Below are 22,539 nucleotides of genomic sequence, written 5' to 3'. Positions count from 1 at the left end.
TGTTCACTCTCCAAATGCCAAGATCTGGAAACTCAGTTCAGATCTCGTACACAGGGTGGGAGGGACCTGACACTTGAACAATCACTGCTGTCCTCCAGGATGTACATTCAGGTAGCTGAAGCTGAGAGCAGAGCTGGGACTCAAGTCTCGACATAAGATACAGTACCCCGATCATTATCCCAACTGTTAAAGCAACTTATGGCACTCATTCTTAATATTTTAGATCATATTATAAAGGATATTTGTGCTCTTTAATGTTATAACCATGTTGTGCATATTTTTCCTGTGTATTCATCAGTGGAATACACTGTTTGTGGGGTCTGGAAGAGCACTATGTGTCAAAATTGAAAACAGCAAGGATAAGAAGTGAATCTTCTGTTGATGGTTTAATTGATGAAAAATGAAACATATATAATAAACTACTATTCAGCTATAAAAGTGAAATGCAGAAATTTGTAGCAAAATAATTCTTATATTATGTGAAATAAGCCAGATGCAAAAATCAAATATCACCTATTCTGTTTCAGATGTGGAACTTAAAAATACTTGTTCTGAATTTAAACTAGTAATTACTGAAGTTTGGAAGGAGTTGGGGAATAGAGTGTGGTGGGAGGGTAGTGTGCAACTACCAAAATAAGTAAGATAAGAGTAATGAATTTGAATGCTCTGTAGTGTGGTGGATGACTATAGTTCACAATAATGTAATATCCCATGTAAATATCCCATGCATGAGAGAAAAATAACCCAAAGCTAAAGAAAACAGATGGCCATAGAAACTTAACTGCTTGCTTTGATTAATTCACATTGTGTAGATATGTTAAAATCTATACCACATAAAGCAAACAACTGTTTATGTTCACTTAAGCTTTTGAAATGTTATATAGCCTAAGATAATAAACAAATAACAAAAAATTTCAAACTAGATGGAAGGAAAAAAGAAGGAAGGAGGAAAGTAAATGAAGAAAAGAAGGAAGAGAGAAAGTGGAAAGGAGGAAGTAAGAGCTACATGAAGAGTGGGCTAAAAGCCCACTAGCATCTAAAAGCCACTATGTTTCCTCAAATGTGTAGTTTCCTCTCTTAATTTTCCATGTAGTTACTTATATCTCCTCCATTCCTTTTTCTTTTATCTCTTTCTTCTACTTTGTCTTTTCTTCTCTTTCCTTCCTTCTCTCTTTTATTTCTTTTGTCTATCATTCTATTTCATTTCTTCTTCCTCCTGAAAGAAAGAAGGAAAGAAAAAGAAAAAAGTAAAGAAAAAAAGAAAGAAAGAATAAGTAAGTAAGCAGAGAAGCAAGCAAGAACCCAAGCTAGGGACAAAGAAATACATTTGTCTTGTGGAGGTGATTTCCAGCCGTGTCATTTTTTCATCTTTTTTGCAACTGTTTGCATATTGTATGTATAACACAGTATATCAATGGTAGCATGTAAGTAAATGGGAAGGATGAATGAATGAAGAAAACTTCATTTTGGTCTGATGTCATAAATATGTATACTGAAAATACTGACATTGGACACACCAGTGTAAGGAATCTTGCCTGATATTCATCCTTCCATGTGTGTAGGCACATCTCTGTGAATCTATTGTTATTTCCTGTGCACAGAGTGGATGTCTCCCTCTGTGAGTTTATACATTGATATGTTTAAGTGAAGAATGCCTTGTCTTCAAGGAAGACTGATTTCAACGTAAACATGCATTTTTATTTATTATTTCTCGGTTTTGTGTGGCATTTAGGCAAATTAATGCAAGATGTTAACCAAAACCCCAGAAACAGATCGATCAAGAAGTCACTGTCCTTTGCATTGGTATACTATTCAATATGAGGTTGGGTTCAAGTTTTAGCAATCTTTATGTGAGAAAATTGCAGTTACCTTTGAGTTAAGCCTTTATAAATGTTAATTTCCCTTTTAGACGTGATCAGCAACTTCCTATCAGAGGAAAGATGTTCCACACCAACAAGACTATGTTCCACCCTGACACCTTTTATCTCACAGGCATCCCAGGACTCGAGACCTCCCATGGCTGGATCTCTCTGCCCTTTTGCTTTGTTTACTTGATGGCTCTGCTGGGTAATGTAACAATTCTACTGGTCATCTGGTCTGACCATGCTCTGAGGGATCCAATGTTCTACTTTCTAGCTATCTTATCAACCATAGATGTAGCCCTCTCCACATCCTCAGTGCCTCGAATGTTAGGTATCTTCTGGTTTGATGCACACGAAATTGGTTTTGGAGCCTGTGTGGCCCAAATGTTTCTGATACACACTTTCACAGGCATGGAATCTGCAGTCCTGCTAGCAATGGCCTTTGACCGCTATGTGGCTATCTGTGCCCCCCTTCACTATACAACCATTCTAACTTTCCGAGTGTTGGCAGGCATTGGTGTGGGTATTATAATGCGCCCAGTCCTGCTCATGTTGCCCATTCTGTACCTAACCCATCGTCTGCCCTTCTGTGAGTCTAGAATTATTGCCCACTCCTACTGTGAGCACATGGGCATTGCCAAATTGGCTTGTGCAAGCATTCGCATTAATGCCATTTATGGGCTTTTTGTGGCTTCTTTTCTTATTTTGGATGTGGCCCTGGTTGGAATCTCTTATGGCTATATTCTCCGAGCCGTTTTCCGTCTCCCTTCTCAAGATGCTAGGCACAAGGCACTGAGCACATGTGGCTCACATGTTGCAGTTATGTGCGTTTTCTATACACCCTCCCTCTTTTCCTTCCTCACTCACCGATTTGGCAAAAAAATCCCTCGTTATGTCCACATTCTAGTTGCCAATCTCTATGTGGTCGTTCCACCTGCCCTCAACCCTCTTGTCTATGGAGTAAGAACCAAGCAGATTCGTGAGCATGTAGTCCATGCTTTCAACTCAAAGTAGACTCTTGTTTCCTAGATCTTTGAGGTATAGCCATAATTTCACAAGTCAATTTTGACACCTGAGTCATTGTTTTTTAAAATAATCTTCATATCAAAATATCTTGTGGTCGTGGGCATTTGACCTTGTCAAGACTCACATCATAGTTCCTGGGATCAGCTCCTGGTTCTGGCAGTGGATGACGAGCCAAGTAGTCCAGTCCTTGCCATTCAAGTGATAGGTCTCTATTGAGTTTTGAAGGCCTAATTTTGCACTCTGACTTTGCAAAAGGGACCCTTTCTATCTTTCTGTTTCTATCTTTGTCTTAATCTTACTCACAAACAAGTTTTTTTTTTCAAAAGGGAATCTTGCAGGTCATAGAGTGACAACTTTGGAAAATGCTTTCCAATCTAAATCTATGTTTTTCTCATATATTGATGCTGCATAATTTCAGGAATGTGTGATTTCATTCCACTAGGTAGGGAAAAGTTATCCCAGAGAAGCTCTTTCAGTTTTCAACTGTGGAAATCAAGTGGAACTCTGTGTCTTTCAAATTAATATACTAGAGGAATGCAACTAGCTCCTCTTAATGCCTTTTTTCTCCCCTGAGAACATATTAACGTGAAACATAAGAAAGATCTTGAGAAATATCTCAATTGCAAATCTCAATGTGTGTGGTTTCTGAGGATGTTGCCAGAATTTTTAATGAATTTTTAAAAGTGTATAGAACCTTTCCTTTCATTTTAGCACCTTTGCTTTTCATAGAAGCCCGTAGGCACCATGTGCCTTCACAGTGTCATTTGCCTCCCTTTCTGGAGATGCACAGAGTGAAAATACCTGTAAACAATAGTTGTATTAAAAGCTTGTTATATGAAAATCATATTTATAATAGGGGTATGTTTGTACAGGACTCAAAAACTGGGAATTTAAAATTATATTTAGTCAAAGTTCCTTCTCTGACTACAAGAATACTGTGGAAAGTTTGTGCAAAATGCACTAGAAGATATGTTTGTATTAGTGCAAGTATTTTTGGAAACCAATGAAACTTGTGTATGTGTACAACTTCTTTCTCAATGGAGGCTTTTTATTTGTTATATGCAACATCAATCCATTTGGGTTTTGATGCTTTGCGAAAGTAGATGAATCTAGGATAATTTCAGGCTACAAAATAAATTTTCATGGTCTTGCTAAATTAGGAAGAATTTGCTGGTTCTTTTACCAAATAATTTCTGTAGTTTTACAGAGACCTAATACCATCATGATTCCTGGGGTGGGGAGGAGTCAGACAAAAATAATTTCTCAGTCATTCTTCCTGAATTGCACACACAAAAAAATATGATAAAGTGGGACGTAAGGATGACTGTTCAGAACTCGAAGAACTACTTCTTCAACAGCATGTTCACATCAGATAGAACAAAAATAACTTTAGATTTCCTTTGTGTGGACCAGAACAGGAAATATTATGATTCATAAATCAAGATTAAGTTTCTCTTAGTAAGAATCATGGACTGAGACTTCAGTGAGAAGTTCCTCGTGAGAACTATTGGGCGGTGGACAATACAACAAGTACATGAATATGGCCATGGGAGAGTGGTGGTGAGTAATACGAGTATATGGATATGACCATAGGAAGAATGTGGTCTCTGTGCTCCTGAGGAGCAGCTGCTGTGTCTTGGAGGTAAGAATACGATCATCAAGAGTTCTTTGTGATTCTCCAACAACACTTACCATTGTTTTTCTTAACTTTGATGTTCTACCTAATTTTAAGTGCATCCTAGACTTAATTGTAGTGAAGAACAAAACACATAAAATACAAACTACATTTTTACTTTAGTAAATAATAAAATAAAAAAAATTGACTCTAGCCCAAGTCCAATGTGTGGTCCCTTACTCCAATACTACACAGGATTACCAACATAATTTCTGAAAGAAATATGATTTATACTGCCTTAGCTTCAGAGAGTGTTCACATGTCTCCAGCTGGTGTGATAGAGATCATTTTGTTCTGGTTGGTCTGGGGAAATTTCACAGAAAGCTTAATAGTTATGCTGTGTAAAAAGATTTCCAGAATCTCAGTAAGCAGAAACTGATGGTAAAACAGGAAATAGTGTAACCCTTCAGATTTAGGATAAGTGATAGAGCCATTTAAACCTTCTGAAATGTTAAGTTGTATATTCAGTTACATGAGCTAGGTACATATAAACTACATAGTTCTTGGAGTTATTTGGAAGAATATTTTGTTCCAATCAAGTGAGCTGCTAGCTTCTTCCTCACTGACATATCCTACCTGAAATTCACTTTGTCCCAATCTGACCATTGCAACTTATTTTCTGGACCCATTATTTGTCATTCAGCTATATTTTTTGGTTCCATAATTACACACACAGATATTTTTCCTCATTCTATGATCATTGCCATGAATTTCACACTTTAATAGAAATATCAATTTCAAGTAAAAATTGCAGGTATATATTTATGCCTAATATTTTCGTAAAAATAGAATGTGTCAAGTGCTAAATGTTGTTAAAATTAAAAGCAAATTAAAAACTGCTTCGCAAAAAAGAAAAAATATAGAAATCAACTTGATATAGTCTGAATGGAAATACAATTTTTAGGATCAGATTTACAAATGCTTATTTCTTTTATTTGGAAATCTAAAAATTTTTTAAGATTTATTTATTTTACTTGAAAGTCAGAGTTTTAGCAAGGGTGGGAAGAAGCATAAGGAGACATATCTTCCATCCATCAGTTCGCTCCACAGATGTCTGCAACACTCAGTGCTGGGTTGGTCAGAAAACTCAGAACCAAGGAGTTTGATTCAGGTCACCCACATGGATGTAGGGCCCAAGAACCAGAGTCATTCTCTGCTGCTTTCCAAACAATGAGTTGAGGATGTTTTCTGCTTAAAATATGAGAAGAATGAATGCATGATGAAAAATAATCCAAATTATTACCACGTTTTATCTTTTAACTTACAGAATGTTAGCTCTTAAAGAAGTTATCTGGTCTTGATTTTTATCTTCTAATACATTATTTCCTGTGAAAATAAACTCTCACATGTTTTGACTTTGTCTTAAATGTATTCTCTTTGTGAATCGCTGTAGAAGTTGCTCTTTGAGAGTGTTTTTGCAGAGATATACTGCAGAGATCACCACTGTTAGACCACATTTTTAGTTGTTAGTTGCTATCACGCCATTGTTAGTCAAAATTACATCCACATTTGCTAATTTTTAAAGGAATCATTTCTTGAAAGCATACTTGATTCAAGAGTTGAGGTAAATTCTCTGAAAAACAACATGAGTCTTGAGAGAACCCCATGTCGCATCATACTTTCAGAACAGTGAGAAAGTTATCATTACAAAATAAGCTAAATTGTATTGAAAAGTGAATCCTTATGCACCTGTGTGTGGCAACAAGTTGTCTTTGGAAAAATTGATAAAATAATCTTTGAAAATGAACACATGATCCACTTACAATTTTACTTATAAAACATCTACCTTTCTTGTGGAAAGGAGATTATGAAGATTATCATTGTACAATGCTTCGTGACAACTTACACAGATTAATATGCAATGTGAAGGAGGAGTTTTAACTCTTTGGTGTGAGCATTTTGAGAACTCCCTCCCTGATCTGTTTGGTCTTCACTCCAGGGGTGTGAGCAGGGGTGAAAGAAGCAGGTAAAGACTGAACAGTAGAATATGCACATAGGGGGCAAGATTGAAGTCAAACCTGTGTATGAAGGATGTAAAAAACGTGAGGATATAGAATTGGAGAAAGACAAAGATGTGGACCATGCAGGTGTTGAATGCTTTGAACCATGCCTCCTTTTGGGGCAGTTTGAAAACAGCCTGGAAGATAAAGGTATGAGACAAGAAGATGAAGATCACATCAAATCCAAGCACTGAGAATGCCACGAACAGTCCATTTGCTTTATTGATTCTCATGCTGTCTGCAGCTAGCTTTACCACAGTCATGTGCTCACAGTATGAATGAGCTATGATTGTCGTCCAGAAGTGCTTCAGGTGCTTAATCAGCAGTGGACATATGGTGATGATTACAGAGGCCCGGAGTGCCACCACAGTGACGATGCTGATCAGCACCTTCTGTGTGAGAATCGCAGAATGTCTCAGGGGTTTGCAGGTAGCCACGGATCTGTCAAAGGCCATGGCCAGAAGCATCCCAGACTCCATGCACTGGAAAGTGTGAGTGAAATACATCTGAATCAGACAGGAGTCAAGGTAAATATCTTTTGATTGCAGACAAAATATGCCAGCATTTTAGTGGTGATACACAAGGTCAGGCTGAGATCAGTAGTAGCCAACACAGCTAAAAAGATGAACATGGGCTCATGCAGGGTATGCTCAGTGCGAACGATGGTGATGAGGAGGCTGTTTCCAACAATGGCCAGGACAAAAGAGAGGAAGAATGAGATCCCAATCCAGTGCTGCACTGATTCCAGGCCTGGAATTCCAACTAGTGGGAAGACAGACGGCTCAAAGGTGTGATTGCTAAGTGGCATAATGAGCAATAATGGCAAATCTGAGCTTCAAATCTAATCAGACCTGACTACTGTGTGTGCCATCCAGTGTGAGGTCCAGTTCAATCTGTCACCCATAGCTCCTCTGTCAGCTGCATCTAGTTCTCTCATATAGTTTTCAAGGCCCAACCACTGGGACTTTTTCCTCTGCTTTCCCAGGCAGTTAACAGGGAACAGCATTGAAAGGAGAGCAGGACATGAACCGGTGCCTGTAAGGCACACAGGCATTGCAGGTGGTATATTCACTTAAAATGGGAAGATGCCAGTCTTACTCTCATGTTTGTAATAATTTTTTACACATCCTTGAAGTAGTATTTCAAAAAGTTTAATTAGTATTTAAACATGAAATTACCCTGCTATGCCTTTCAATAAATTCATATGTCTTCCAGTGTATAAGACTTGTATATTTAGTCAATAAGCACTTCACAATATATGTGAAATCAGCAAAACAAAACTATGCTGTCTTCAAGAATGCCATTCATATTCTCACTTAATGGCCTAATCTTGGTCTCCAGCATGTACATTACAAGGATCAAGGAAAAACCATATCTCATTTTAATGAATTATGTATGTATTTTTAAAGATTTATTGATTTATTTTATTTTTATTGGAAAGCCAGATATACAGAAAAGAGGAGAGAGAGAGAGAAGATCCTCCAACCATTGAATCACTCCCCAAGCAGCCTCAACGGCCAGAGCTGAGGCAATTTGAAACCAGGAGCCAGGAGTCTCCTCTGGGTCTCTCACATGGGTGCTTTGGGCCATCCTCCACTGCCTTCGCAGGCCACAAGCAGGGAACTGGAGGGAAGCAGGGCAGCCAGGATTAGAATCGATTCCCATATGGGATCCCGCCATGTGCAAGGCAAGCCACTAGGCTACTGCTCAGGGCCCAATTAATTATATTTTTAAACATTAAAAATCATTTAAAATTTATCTTAATACATCTGGTAAATGAACAGTTGCACGTCTTTCAAGATTTGTTTCAAGCCTTCTTCTACAATGCTTTTTACAATCTTTGCCAAATTTGTTTCATTTCTTCTAATGTATTTTACATTTTTTTCCCAGATAAAACAACTTTCATTAACACACAACGTATGTCAAGACCAGCTATGAGAAGGAAAATCACGGATCATGAAAAATAAGCAGCTTAGTCAAGAAAACATAATGTTTCAGTACACAAATATAATCTATCTCTCTGCTTTTGGAATTCTTCCTTAAACACACCAACCACTGCATTGCAGTTTTGACAATACAACCTTGAAATGTATTTTTGAAAACTCATTCCTAAGCAAGTCACTGTTTGTTTTCTATTTTATACCAAACTTTAAAAGTAAAATTTAAACTATTTACTGCAAATGTATGTGTGTTTGCTTGCCTAACTTCACTAGGAAGCACAATACAATGATTTAATAATGAATCTGCACGTAACAATGGTTACCTTGTTCCTGGTGATTGGAGGAAGTGTCCCCAGGGTTTGATAGTCTTCAAATTCCTGTAGTTCTTCTTGTACCTAGGCATAAGATAATTTGCTAGGTTGTTCCTTTTATTCCTTCATTTTTCAGAAGAGCAAAGTTTGTACACTCAACATCACATCCATGATCAAACCAAAGGACTGTAAAAATAAACGATGAGAGAACACCACCAGGAGAAAGACAAGAGAGGAACAAGACAACCAAACGTGACTATCTGAAATATGCAACGGTACGCCAAAACTAGTTTTTGAACTTCATAATAGAGAATTACGGAATTTGATTGGATGTGTTGAAGAATATGTGTGAGAGGTCTTAGTGGGTGATAAAATATTGTTGCATTTATGAATAATTAATAAACATAAAAATCTTGGTGGGAAGGGAAGAGCACATCCCAGGGTAAGGTATTGTTTTGTTGTAAGGTTGAGTGCTTCCCATTCAGTGTGTTGTTGCTTAGGGTCATTTCCATTTTCACTGAACTTGCATAAAAATATATAACACAGTTACCACTTGACTTAAAAGCTGATGAATATGACTTTTTAAAAAGATTTATTTATCTTTATTGCAAAATCAAATATACAGAAAGGAGGGGAGACAGAAAGATCTTCTGATGATTCACTCCCCAAGTGACTGCACGGCTGGAACTGAGCCGATCTGTAGCCATGAGCCAGGAGCTTTTTCCAGGTCTCCCACGTGGGTACAGGGTCCCAAGGTTTTGGGCCGTCCTCAACTGCTTTCCCAGCCCTCAAGCAGAGAGCTGGATGGGAAGTGGGGGCCACCAGGATTAGAACTGGTGCCTTTATGGGATTCTGGCATGTGCAACGCAAGGACTTAAGCTGCTACTTAAAAACAAAATTAATTGCAGAGTAACTAATTTTCTTATGCTGTCTGAATTTAGTATGAAAAATAATATTCTAATTGGCTTTGTTGATTGTGTGAGATAAATTAGCATTCTAATCAAATAAAATATCTTTCATAAAAAATAAGCTTCCAAGTTGACCATTAAATCAAATGCTATAATATTTAGATTGAAAAATATCAAAAACAAAAATGTCTTTTGACCACATTTGTATTTTATGTGATCTCAACAAGGAGCATTTGAAACAAACACAAATCAAACAGAGAAATAAAACACTCTCATACATTTTCAGCAAATATGAATCTACTTTCTCTACGATTCAATTTTATTTTTAATGTATAATTTACATAAGTTTACGTGCATAGCTTGTACCTGTACATACTGACAAGTGTATATAATTAATGATATAAAACAGAATTTTTCTTTTTTTCACAATAAATTGATTTTATTATTGATGATATTTACATGGTTATGCAAGATGCATGCCCATATGGACCACTGATTAGAGTGGGGAGGGTCAAGAAATGGGGAGTGTGGATGAGAAAACTGTTTCCAATCTATTTATTTCTTTCAGTATTTGGGGAAAGTGAGGAAGGATAGAAGGTGGCTCTAAGCAGCCCAATTGCATGAGGACCAGGGGATGGGCGGCCACCCGATGTAATTACAGGGTCCCTGATGTGGAGCATGTTCTGAGGGTACTGCTTAAGTGTTTTTGATAGTTCTGAGATCCTGTTAATTTCATTTATTTAAAATTGAGGAGATCTTTCCAAGATCCACTTACTGACATATTCTACCTTACAGTTTCCACTTGCCAAAATACTTGCTGTCAAAGCTTGGTTGGCCCAGGAGAGTTGTCCACTTGGTTCAGAACTTCATGCTAAAAGACATCCTCTGCAGGCCTCAATGAATGGGTTGTCATGTCCCCCATGTGCATCTGGGCATGCTGTCCACTGCACAGGCTTCAACAACCAAGGAGACCCAGTTCTGACACATGCATTATATGGTCAGATCACAAGTGCTGTGATTTTCCCTGTTGGAGTTTTGAATCCAGTGGTCCAGTTGGGGTTCCCCAAATAAATTTCACCAGAGGTAATCCCAGACCTGACTACTGTGTGTGCCATCCAGTGTGGGGTCCAGTTCAATCTATCACCCATAGCTCCTCTGTCAGGTCACCTGCAAGTGGCAGATCTTGGGCACACTGTGGGTCCTTGGCCTAAGCTGACTTGGTCCACTTTCTGTCCTGGCAGGTACAGCAGCTGTGCCAGACTCTCCCATAACCACTCCAGCTCGTACCACTGGCTGCTACAGCCCAGCCCTGCCTAGCCCTTCCCAGACCCAGCTCTTGCATGTTTTAGCAGGTGCAGAGATCTAGCCTAGCCAAGTCTGGTTCACCCCAGATCTAGTCCATACCCATGCCAAGGGATGCTTCAGCATTATTCAGCACAGTTCACCACTTCTATTCCAGCTCTCGTGCTCACTAGCGTGAACTGCAACCCAGCTGGGGCATCCCCATCGCTCCCTGACCAGGCCTGCTCCCAGCCATAGTTTGCACACACTGGTGGTTGCTCTGACCCACTCAGACAAAACCTATCACCCAGCTTGGCCTTGCTGTCAGATGCAGCCTGGCCTGGACTGACCTAGCCCTAGTCCCAACTTCTGCTGGTGGGTGCTGCAGCCTTGTTGTTCCTAGCCTGCTTCAACCCTTGGCTTTCATGCAAACTGGTAGGTATGAGGGCTTAGTCTAGTCCAACATGTCCCACACCCCATCTTGGCTTTTGTGCATGCCAGTGTGCTGTGGTTTGGACTAGTTATGCCTGGTCTTCCCCACCCTTACCCTTACCCCATGAGCCAACCCACAAACCTGCTGATGAGTGAAGCAGCCCTGGTGATCAGACCAACAGTCAGCTGACTCACATGCTAAGAAGCAGAAGCCATGGTCCATAGGGGAGTTCCCCAAGTTCTCCCACCAAGCTGACTCCCAGACCCAGATCTCACACGGTGTTAGGCCCGTACCCAGCACAGTCTGACCCCTGTCTCAGCCTTTGTGTGTGTTGGTGGATATTGCAGCCTGGCCCACCTCCCACCGAGTTCTTGGGTGTACCTGCAGGAGCTACAGTCTGTATCAGTCCATGAGTGTTTGTGAGGTCCATGTTCATGCCACTCCCAACCCTTGAGGAAGCCAGCTGGTAGAGTGGTCCCACATAGATGAGCCCACAAATCCTCCATAGAATCTACTCCCACACCTGGTTTGCTCACATGTTGGTTAGTGTCATGGCACAGCCTGGTACGGCCCACCCACTTCCCCCAATACTGACTGGCAGGTACTCAGGTTGAGCCCTGCCCTGGTTGGTGGAAGTCCTGTAGAAGTCACTCCTCACCTGTAACATTCTCCTTCAGCAGTCCTCCCTCTCACACACCCCAGACCCCCAATGCCTGAGCAATTCACAGTCCCCCATGACTATGAGCATGCAGATCCCCAAGCCCTTTGGCGATGTTTCATGCCACCCTGATGGGACCAAGCACAGTCAGGAGCAGGTCCCCAGATTTCGTCTGCCAACATGCAAATGTCTGCCCCCTCCCACGTATCTTTAAAAAGAAAGGGGAAAACAAGAATAGGCATCTATGTGCCACACTGGTACATTTAAACCAAATTTGGCATTAATCAAGTAAAATACCTGCCAGCTATCAGCTGTTTTTTCTCACAGCAATGTGATACTTGCCTAGGTACAATGCAGCCTAGGCATTTGCTTACAGTTGGGTAGAATGTTTTTGTTTTAAACCATCCAATTGTTCTCATTCCCATTTAGTCTCTGATTCTTCTCAATCCTCACCCAAAATGAACCTGATATTTTCACCAAGTAATTTCATCGCACTTTCTAGAATTTTATACAAATGCAATACTACAGTGAATCATTGATTTCTAACTAAAAGCAAATATTGACTCTACATAGTTATTGTCATTTCTTCTATGCCTCCATATGTGTAAATAATTTATTACTAAATAGAACTTTGTTATGTATACTTTCAAGGAATGATTTTTCATATGCATTTATTGATAAGTAATGGTTTTATTTCCTTTTTAGGTCAATTGTAAATATAGTGGCTTTGAACTTTCCCGTGCACTCCTTGTATGAGCATAATGCTTCCATTCGTCTTGAGGAAGCATCTCACAGTTCAGTTGCTGTATCTGGTTATTGCTATAGGGTACTAATCAAAATGTAGTAATAAACTTCTGTTTTCTTCAAAATGTCTCTCTTTTCAATTCACACAATTTGTTGAAAAAGCTTTATCCACAATTTAGCCACATTTTGCTGTTGTCCTGCTTTTCCATTTTAACCATTCCTGTGTGTGTATGGTAATATGCCATCATATATTTAACATGTATATCTTTGATGCCTTATAACTATGAGTTTTAAGGATTATAACACTATCTGCATTTTTACCTTGTCAAGTGTTCATTAATGGTTCTTCGTGCTTTTTCCATTTTTTTTTACTTGTTTTATCTTGTTTCAAAGAACTTTAATAGTAGTAATGGTGGCAGTAGTACTTACTGTACAACTGTAGTAGTTGTTGTAGCTATGTGCACTGAAGCTGTAGTATTTATTACATTTATACAGATGATTAGCACTATTTTGTTTCCTAATCTACAAGCCTGGCTAAAGGTCTGACCTGACCCAAATGACCATTTTTTTTTTTTTTTTATTTACAGCTTACAAAATCTCCATTCCTCGGGTTTTCTTTTCCAGTCTCCAACTGATCTCGGATACATTGTGCTGTGAAAGTGACCTATGATTTGATATTGCCTGCTGTTCTGTCCTTGCAAATAATTTCTTAGGTGTAACCCAGGGCTTTATGGATATGTACCTTCAAGCAATGAGTATCTTCTTCCTGCCAAGCACAAATGAGTTGGAAGCGTGATGACTTCTCTAGGGGCCAAGTCTGCAGTGTTGCCCTGGGATCAACTTAGATCCCAAGAACGACTTGAAAAAATGAGGAGAGGCACTTGGCTATTTATATAATTAGGTCCAAAATTTGGTATACAGAATTATTCCATTCATTATCCTTGCATGTCACTCCTGTATATCTAGGTGAGTTTCTGCTCCACGTTTGAGAACATGAATATCACCCCATGAGTTATAATTAAGTATGGATATTTTAGGAAGAAGTGAAAAGAACATTAGGTAAGATGACCCTAATTCTTTATCTCTTGGTAGCAATCTTTCCTTTGCTGTGGTCATCCTCTTTCTATGGATCCACATGCTGTGTTTTTGGTAGCAAATATCATATCATCTTATCATATCATATATTGTTCAGACATGGGAGAGGCAGTTCCGTGTCATTTTTTAATTGCATGGAAAAATTCCTTAATGCACAATTGTATGTTAATTACTATGAAACAATTTTAACATTGCTTGGTTTATTAAATTTTAAGATAATAAAATTGTTTGCGGTTTGGAGAGAGTATGTGTATAGCTTAAGCCACATAATTTGAATGATGCAGAGCAAAGGTAAAATTTAGGACCATCCTATCAAGTTCAGAATTCTGGTCCTACTGCAAGCAGTGACTTTAGCTCATACCTCAACCTTGAAACCCAACCTTCCCTGTATCAGGCACACTAACAACTTGTCATTTTGTTTTTTACTTCTTGCACTTTACCCTAGCATTATTTAGGAGCGCCTCATATTCTGTGCCCTTCTGTTGTATGAGCAGAAATGACCATTTTCTGTCTGGTTAAGCTGAGTTGCACAGAATGCATGCCTTAGCAATTTTGAAGCAATCTTGAATATGATCTCTTTTTTTAAAAAATGCCAGTTTTCCTATTCAAGCTTTCATCATCCTGTATTACAACTTTAAATTAGGATTATTTCTCAGGTGAAGTGACCAAATTAAATTGATGGAATTTATTGACTGTATTGTCATCTGTACACTACCGAGGAATCATTTGACTCTCATGAGGGTGACCACTTGTTTTACTCACACAAATGCCTGATCTTCCAGAACCCACTGAGCAAAGTCATCCAGTTCATGTGTGTCCTCTGAGGAAACACCTGATCATCTTCTTCATTTCTGCATTCTGTTCCACATTTCCTCCGGAAGGCAGTATACGTCTATCTTCACATGCACTACCCTTTCCAACGTTGAATTCTTACTATATTCCATATTCTATGCAAAGACTTTCAGATATATTCTTATGTAGATTCCTCCATAATTTACTCAGCCAAGTGATATTATCCATTATCAAATAGGAGAGTATGCATGATGTGAATATTTATATTTCTAAATTTATAGTCTATAATTTTACAGACCACACTATCTAGAATAAAGTTAACAAAATTAATGACTTATTAAAATGACAGGGGTGGAGCTAATATTTTTAATTTTTCAATTAGATCATCTGAAATCTTAAAAATAGTTATCAAGTGCATGTAGTGTTTTTTACAGTTCCTTTAGACCTTGCCTTTAACAGTCTGTGCTGCCCTAACAAGACACATAGATATTATTATAATAATATAGGGGAAATTAATGGAGGGAGTAGAGTTAGGGAGGGAGAAAAAAGGAAATCCTTGAACTGATGGAGCAGTATCGTAAAATACATATTTTTTAAAAAGGCACTTAGGTACTTATTAAAAGTTAGTTTAGAGAATTCATCATTTCCTTGGCCTAGCTTCACTCCATATTGTCATCAAAAGGAATTTATTTATAGTATATTTATATCTGTTTACTTTCCTGACCTCAGCCTTTTGATGTTGTGGCAACAGAAACTCATGTAACAAAACATACTCTTCATCAACTACCAAACATTCTGCATTTTATTACTTTGAGAACTTTGCATTTAGATCACATATATATTTGTACTGCCTGGGAATCATTTTATTTACTCTTTTGAGTTTATAGAAGTAACTCAGCCAACTTTCTTTTCAAAGAAAAAAATAGAATTTCAATCATTTTGATAATCCGCATTTCAGTCAATATTTGTCAAGGCACAAACATAATGGATATGTAATAGCATTTTACATGATTTTAAGATGTTAGAATGATTAATGGAAAAGTAAAAATTAATGGAATGCATAAGGTTACATAAAATCTTAGTCATTTTCCAAGAACAGGCTAAAGAATGAATAATCAGAAATTTGAGGTAAGTGTGAATTTCAGCAATATATATATATATATGATGTCCATTATTTTGGCTGTTTTCTATGACAATAATTGAAAAGAGGATACTCTGTAGCTTATGTTGAACTCCATTGTAAATGCCAGAGTGTTGTCCTTTAAGCAACAGAAGTTACCCAACAAACTACGTTTTGTGTTCTGCATGTCAGGATCCTGATTTAGACTTCTTGTGTTTTCTCTCAGCTTTCCAGCTCCTTTAAGATCTGTGAGTGTTCACATCACTTCACACAAAATTCTGCTTATCCATTAACTTGAAGACTCATGGACATTAACTCAGTAAGTCAAAAGTGTTCAATTACTACTGATAAAACAAAACTCCCTACGTGGTGTATCCACAAACCTGAATCATCGGACTGCATACAGCTAATCCAATGGATATTTGTTGAAAGGCCAAACCTCCTCATTTTCTGCCTCAAAATCCAATCCTGAAGATGTGAAGGAAGCCGTTTACTCCCTAAATCACAGAGAACAGGCATACTGAGAGGCTGCTGCTCTAAGAAGATTCTGAGCTTTCTGATAATTTGGCAGAACTATGGCACGGAGGAGCTATATCATATTACATGTCACAGGGTAATTCAGCTAATCTGACATGTATCTGGAATTTGGACAGAGAAGTTAAGATGGTCCTCCGACACCATCTGAAAGATCTCTGAAGATAAGAAAAAGCAAATATCTGAAATCACAGTTCCTTTCAATTTCTGCAATCTCTAGCTGATGAATACTGGGTCATTTTCTGTGCCTGCAAATGTTATATATTAGTTTTGGAAAAATATATTCACAGGTTCTATCCTGATACTAGCTAAGTTAGTGCCAGAACAACTAATGTGACTAAGTCACATTTCCATTCTTTTTATTATTCTTATTTTGTGTTTTGAGAAGAAATAAAATGACAGTTGTCTTTCTTCCTTTACATACATGCTTTTTGTCTGAATAGTTTTCAGATTTAGTGGTGAGTGAAAGAGTTAGCAGCCTCATGGGATTTACCAACGTGTCTTATCTGAACCCAAGGACGGTGGTCCTGCTTGGGATCCCTGGGCTAGAACATGTGCAGTTTTGGATTGGGTTTCCGTTTTTTGGCATCTGTCTGGTGGCTCTTCTAGGGAACATCTTGTTACTCATCATTATCCCTACAGAACGAAGTCTACACCAACCCATGTACATCTTCCTGGCAGTGCTAGCAGCCACTGACCTAGGACTCTGTGTTGCCATTGCTCCTAAGATTTAGCCATCTTCTGGTTCCACTCTCTCTCTATGGATTTTGATGCTTGCCTCACCCAGCTTTTCTTCATCCATGCTTTTCAGGGTATGGAGTCTGGTATTCTGTTGGCCATGGCCTTTGACCGCTATGTTGCCATCTGTGATCCGTTAAGGCATAGCTCCACTCTCACACCTCTCTTTCTAGTTCGAGTGGTACTGATGGTCGCAATCCGGGCAACGGCGCTGGTTGGGATTTTACCCATTCTGCTCAAGAGACTGAAACGTTTCCACTCTGTGGTTATTGTCCACTCTTACTGTGAGCACATGGCCGTAGTCAAGCTGGCTGCAGAAGACACACATATTAACAAGGCGTTTGGGCTTTTTGTAGCTTTTGCAATTCTAGGTTTTGACATGATCTTTGTTTTCATCTCCTACATTCTGATTTTTCAGGCTGTGTTTCGTCTTCCCCAAAAAGAAGTACGCCTCAAAGCATTTAACACTTGTACAGCTCATATAGTTGTCTTCCTGGAATTTTATATCCTTGCCTTTTTCTCCTTCTTCAGTCACCGTTTTGGTCACGTGTCCCCCTATGTACACATTCTCTTGTCCACCATCTATCTGCTTGTTCCTCCTGCCCTAAACCCCATTGTGTACGGTGTGAAGACCAAGGAAATTCGAAAGCGGGCTGCTCAGATTTGTATTTTTAAACCTAACACTCAGCAATGATCCAACAAACGTAATGTATAAAATATGTAAAAGTAATATGTAAAATACACAATTAGGGCTGTGTGTTTGGTACAGGTGTTATTCTACTGCTCGGGACAGCTGTTATCCAAAACATATTCCTGGATTTGAGTTTTGGTGCTACTTATAATGAATCTTCCTGTTAATGTGTACCCTGAAAGGCAGAAAGGGATGACGATGTAAGACTTGGGTTTTGGTAACACACATGGGAGACCAGAACTGAGTTTGAGGCTCCTGGACTCACCCTGGTCCAGGTCCACTTGCAGTAGGAATCTGAGATGTGAATTGGTGAATAGAAATTTCCTTTTTCTCTCCCTCCCCACCTTTCTACTTTTCCCACTTTCTCTAAGTTATTTGAATAAATAAAAACTTAAGTGTTTATCTCCCCAAAGAATATATTTCCTTTTGGTATTTTTTATTATTTTTCCTTCCTTCTTTGTTTCTAACAGCTCTTCTGTTTTTTCTGCAACAATATGCTGCAACTTATATTTTGGATGTACAAAAATGACAAAGGCATATTTTATTATTTCTAAAGTTTACAATACAGTGAATTTATAAAAAATATTAAGCAATGTAGCTTAATGCCGTTTAGGCTGTAGTAAGATAGAAATGTTACATTTAGGGGCTGACTTTGTGGCTTAGTGGTCAAGTTGTCACTTGAAATGCAAGCATTCTATATCTGTGTTGGTTTGAGTCCTGGCTGCTACATTTTTTTTTGTCCTCATCTAGATTCTGGTTTATGTGCCTTGGAAAGCAGTAGAGGATGGCCCACTCTTTGTGGGAGACCCAGAAGAAGCTCCTGGATCCTGGCTTCAGACCAGTCCTGCCCCAGTCCTTGTGGTTATCAAGGAACTGAATCAGTAAATGGAAGATATATTCTCTCTCTCTCTCTCTCTCTCTCTGCCTTTCAGTTAAATAAACCTCAAAAATTTAAAAAGAACACATTTAGCTGCACAAGTGAGAAGCTCTTACTCTAAACCTCAGAAGGAATGAGGAATGCTATTTTAGAGGAAGTTACCCAAATGTGATTTATTTTGTGAATAATAAATTTTACTTTCCATGAGGAAACATTATTATCCAAGGTTTCAATTTATTTAAAAAAAATACGCTTGTTACTTGACAAGCAGAAGGAGAGAAATAGAACTATGGACAGGGATGGAGAGAGACACATAACACAAATAGAGAGACCCACAATATCATGTTCTTAATTCTTTAATCATGCACTCATTAGTAAATTTGCTTCCCCCATCTACAGGCAACTTTTAGCACCATTTCAGAAGAGTTTCCTAAGTTCCTTGTTATCTCAAGACCATGACAGTGTCTACGACATTGCTAGATGCATCAGGGACAAGGTTGTAGGGGAAATGAGCCCCAGTCCCTCTGAAACAAGCATTGTAAGAGAAATTGTATGTCAGTAACAGTTTCTAAGTAGTCTAATATTTACAACAATCATTGCAAATTAAATTGCTGTTTAGAAGAGTGATAGAACAATTTTTAAATATATGGAGATACTACAAGTGACATTTTCAATGAAAATTGGAGGTTAGCAATCTATCTGTCTGTCTTTACACACACTCAGTATTGAAATTTTCTAGGTATTTTGTGTGATTAGAATTCTGTGCCTTGCTCCAAAATAAAGATAAGTTTAATTTTCAAGTAATGTAAACTCTCTTCTCTTCCATCTCAAAAGTAAAATAAGGAAAGAATGATATATTGAAATACAAGATAAAATATTTCAAAATGTGCTTTTAAAAGAATTTATTTTGAAAGATTTACTGAGAGAGAGGGAGAACCAGAGATATCTTACATTCACTCCCTAATGGTTCACTCGCTAATGGCCTCAATGGCCAGCAATGTGCCTGTGCATTGCCAGGAGCCAGGAGCTGGGAGCTTTAGGGTATCTCACTTGGGTGATAGGGTCCCAAACAGTTGGGCCATTTTCCACTGCTTTATCCAGGTTATTAATATGGAACAGAATGTGAACTTGAACAGCCATAACATAAATTGGCATCCATTTTGCAGGTATCGCAGGAGGCAGTTCAACTCTCCATGCCACAACACCAGCCCCAAAACTGCACATTTCAATTACTGCAAACCAGAGTTAAGCCATTTGTAATGTATTTCAACAACAAATTTCTAAAAATTATATATATATATATATATATATATATATTCTAAAGTAAGTTTGTGGCTTATCATACATTCTAATGAGAAGAATATTAAACTCATTTACCATGGAAACTCCAGCATTTATTAAAATACTAACAGATAAAATATTGAATACATACTGTGGCAATAAAACCCAAAACATGTCTCAGTAACTTTCTATTAAACAATGTCATATTAGGAACTGAACCCTCATATGCTGCATTAGACCTTTAGAATTATCCACTTATTAGATCCTCACCTTATTGAAACTGTGTATCCTTTGATGTGTGTATCTATCAATCTCTGAGCCCTGACCCTGGTGACCTTCTTTCTACTTCCAGGTCTCCTACGCAGGTGCAGGGTCCCAAGGTCTTGAACTGTCCTCTACTGCCTTTCCAGACCACAAACAGGGAAGTGGATGGGAAGGGGAGGAGCTGGGACATGAACCAACACTCACATGGCTGCACATGCAAGAGGAGAATTTAGCATTTAGGCCATTGTGCCAGGCTGCTAGGTTCTCATCTTTAACCAAGTCAAGATACTGAAGCAAAGAGGACCTGTTGATGTTGTCAGTTTTGATCAGACACAGAGAAGACTAGTTCTAGAAGGCAGATGAAGCATGGACATTTTCTAGACATATGCTACACCCGCTTCCATGCATGGTGATCTAGGTGATTCTCATCTGTAGCTGGCTATAAAGGGGGACGTTTGCCCTTGGGATGCTCTGTCTTTAGTTAATCCTTCATGAATTTCAGCCTAAAGTTATTAAAAATTGGCCATGGAATTCTCTCTCTCTCCCTCTCAAATTGAACCAAGAACTTAACAGAAGAAAAATAAAATTGTCTATCTCAGAAATAAACTATATGACATATTTTCATTGACAAGATCATGTAAGTTTTGGATTTTTTATCATATTTAATATAGATAATGTCAACATCAAGTGAATTGCTATCGTGGTAGGAATTTCAAAAGTTATGACATTGATTAAGATTTTTTAATCCAGTATAAGCAACTGTATATATTGTCACTCCAAACTACTCCTGAGGGCCCAGAGCAGTAGCCTAGCAGCTTAAGTCCTTGCTTTGCACATTCCAGGATCCCATATGGAGTGCCGGTTCTAATCCTGGCAGCCCTACTTCCCATCCAGCTCCCTACTTGTGGCCTGGGAAAGCAGTCGAGGACGGCCCAAAGCCTTAGGACCCTGCACCCATGTGGGAGACCAGGAAGGAGGGTCCTGGCTCCTGGCTTCAGATAGGTTCAGCTCTAGCCATTGTGGCTGCATGGAGAATGAATTAAAGGATGGAAGATCTTCCTCTTTGGCTCCAACTCGCTGTATATCAGATTTTCCAATAAAAAATACAGTAAATCTTTTTTAAAAAACTGCTGTTGAGTCCTTTTCCTGTTTTAGGTCATGGGCTCCATTCCCCTCCACATTTTAAGTCTTTCTCATCGGCTACAATGTGTCTAACATTCTTGAGTGCCCTACCGAATTTTAGATGCAAGCCATAATCTCATCTCAAGTTGCCTTACATTATATTTCCCAAGCACTGAGACAATAAATGTTTGAGACTTTCAGTAGCATTCACTCCTCTGTCTCTTAAACTGAAATATGTTACTGCATTGTGAAGTGATGCAAAGGATTTGGGGAAGAGATACAGCCTGAAGTGCCGGCACTGAAAAGGTTACACGCCTGTACTACCTCCAATGTGGAGACTGTCTAGGGACTGACGACAGAGGCTTATTAATTCATTCTTGCTCTGCAAATGAGTTCAGTTACACAGAGCAAGAGGAGCTACACTCATGTCCATAAGACCTGGGCAAAAATAAGGTGGGGAATCATCGGACAAGGAATGAGGCACTTTGGGAAACAAAAAAATAATGGAAGATGGATATTAAAAGTGTGAGAAGGAGGACACAGAGTGACTCAAGAAAGGACAGGTTTCTGCTTCACTCAGTATGTAATGTCACCAGCACATATTTGTTGTTTGTGTTCATACTCACAGCGTCAGAGTTAGGCTTGGGCTCTTCAGTTAGGCAGAGCTTTTCTAAGGATGCCTCATCTCATGGTGGCAGTCTGTCCCCAGGGATGTACTGTTTGCAGAAGGTGGAGGTGCATTTTCAGGCAAAATGAAAACAAAAATTGTGGGTAAGATAGAAATGTAACTGGATACTGGTCAAGTTTTACTCCAGTCTCAAGAACAGTGACTGAATGATTTTAGTTACAGTTCTGAGGTCCTTTTCTCCCACCACCACCATTTTTATGTTCTTTAGACTTTCAAATTTATGAATGAACTGTACTTTCCTCTTCCTCCTCTGGGGACTAGTGGAAGACATCACAGACATGGGGATGAACTTGAAATTGTGGATCAAGAATACTACAAGGAAGGGTGTCAGAATGATGCAATGCTAGGAGATATGAGGTTGTAGGATAAGAGGATGCCCAAATGCTAGTGAATATGTGAAATACAGTAAATACATATGCTTGGCATATCAGTGTGTCTGACTTGTAGTTTGCTAAAGTCCAAAAAGTTGTTATTCCCTTTCATGACCAAACTTCCCACT

At 38.7% G+C, this 22,539-nt stretch overlaps 2 protein-coding genes and 1 pseudogene across 2 annotated transcripts; 2 read left to right on the top strand and 1 right to left on the bottom strand.

Annotated features, from left to right (window-relative positions):
• Nucleotides 1-1,940: 1,940 nt before the first annotated feature.
• Nucleotides 1,941-2,876, top strand: LOC101517915 (olfactory receptor 52J3-like). Its single transcript, XM_004590074.4, has one exon. It carries the CDS (start codon nt 1,941-1,943, stop codon nt 2,874-2,876), a length of 936 nt encoding a protein of 311 aa, XP_004590131.4.
• Nucleotides 2,877-6,440: 3,564 nt separating this feature from the next.
• Nucleotides 6,441-7,371, bottom strand: LOC101518157 (olfactory receptor 52A5-like; annotated as a pseudogene).
• Nucleotides 7,372-16,861: 9,490 nt separating this feature from the next.
• LOC101518400 (olfactory receptor 52A5-like) lies at nt 16,862-17,811 on the top strand. The gene is given in 2 exon segments (XM_004590075.3): nt 16,862-17,105; nt 17,108-17,811. Coding segments are annotated over 2 exon segments (948 nt in total).
• Nucleotides 17,812-22,539: the final 4,728 nt, after the last annotated feature.

Source organism: Ochotona princeps, chromosome 4, assembly GCF_030435755.1.
Source record: "Ochotona princeps isolate mOchPri1 chromosome 4, mOchPri1.hap1, whole genome shotgun sequence".
NCBI classification, from domain to species: Eukaryota; Metazoa; Chordata; class Mammalia; order Lagomorpha; family Ochotonidae; genus Ochotona; species Ochotona princeps.
This window is presented reverse-complemented; position numbering and strand designations above follow the sequence as displayed.

Excerpts from the sequence above, each read along its gene's own strand:
- LOC101517915 (XM_004590074.4), top strand. The coding sequence starts at position 1,941 with ATGTTCCACACCAACAAGACTATGTTCCACCCTGACACCTTTTATCTC.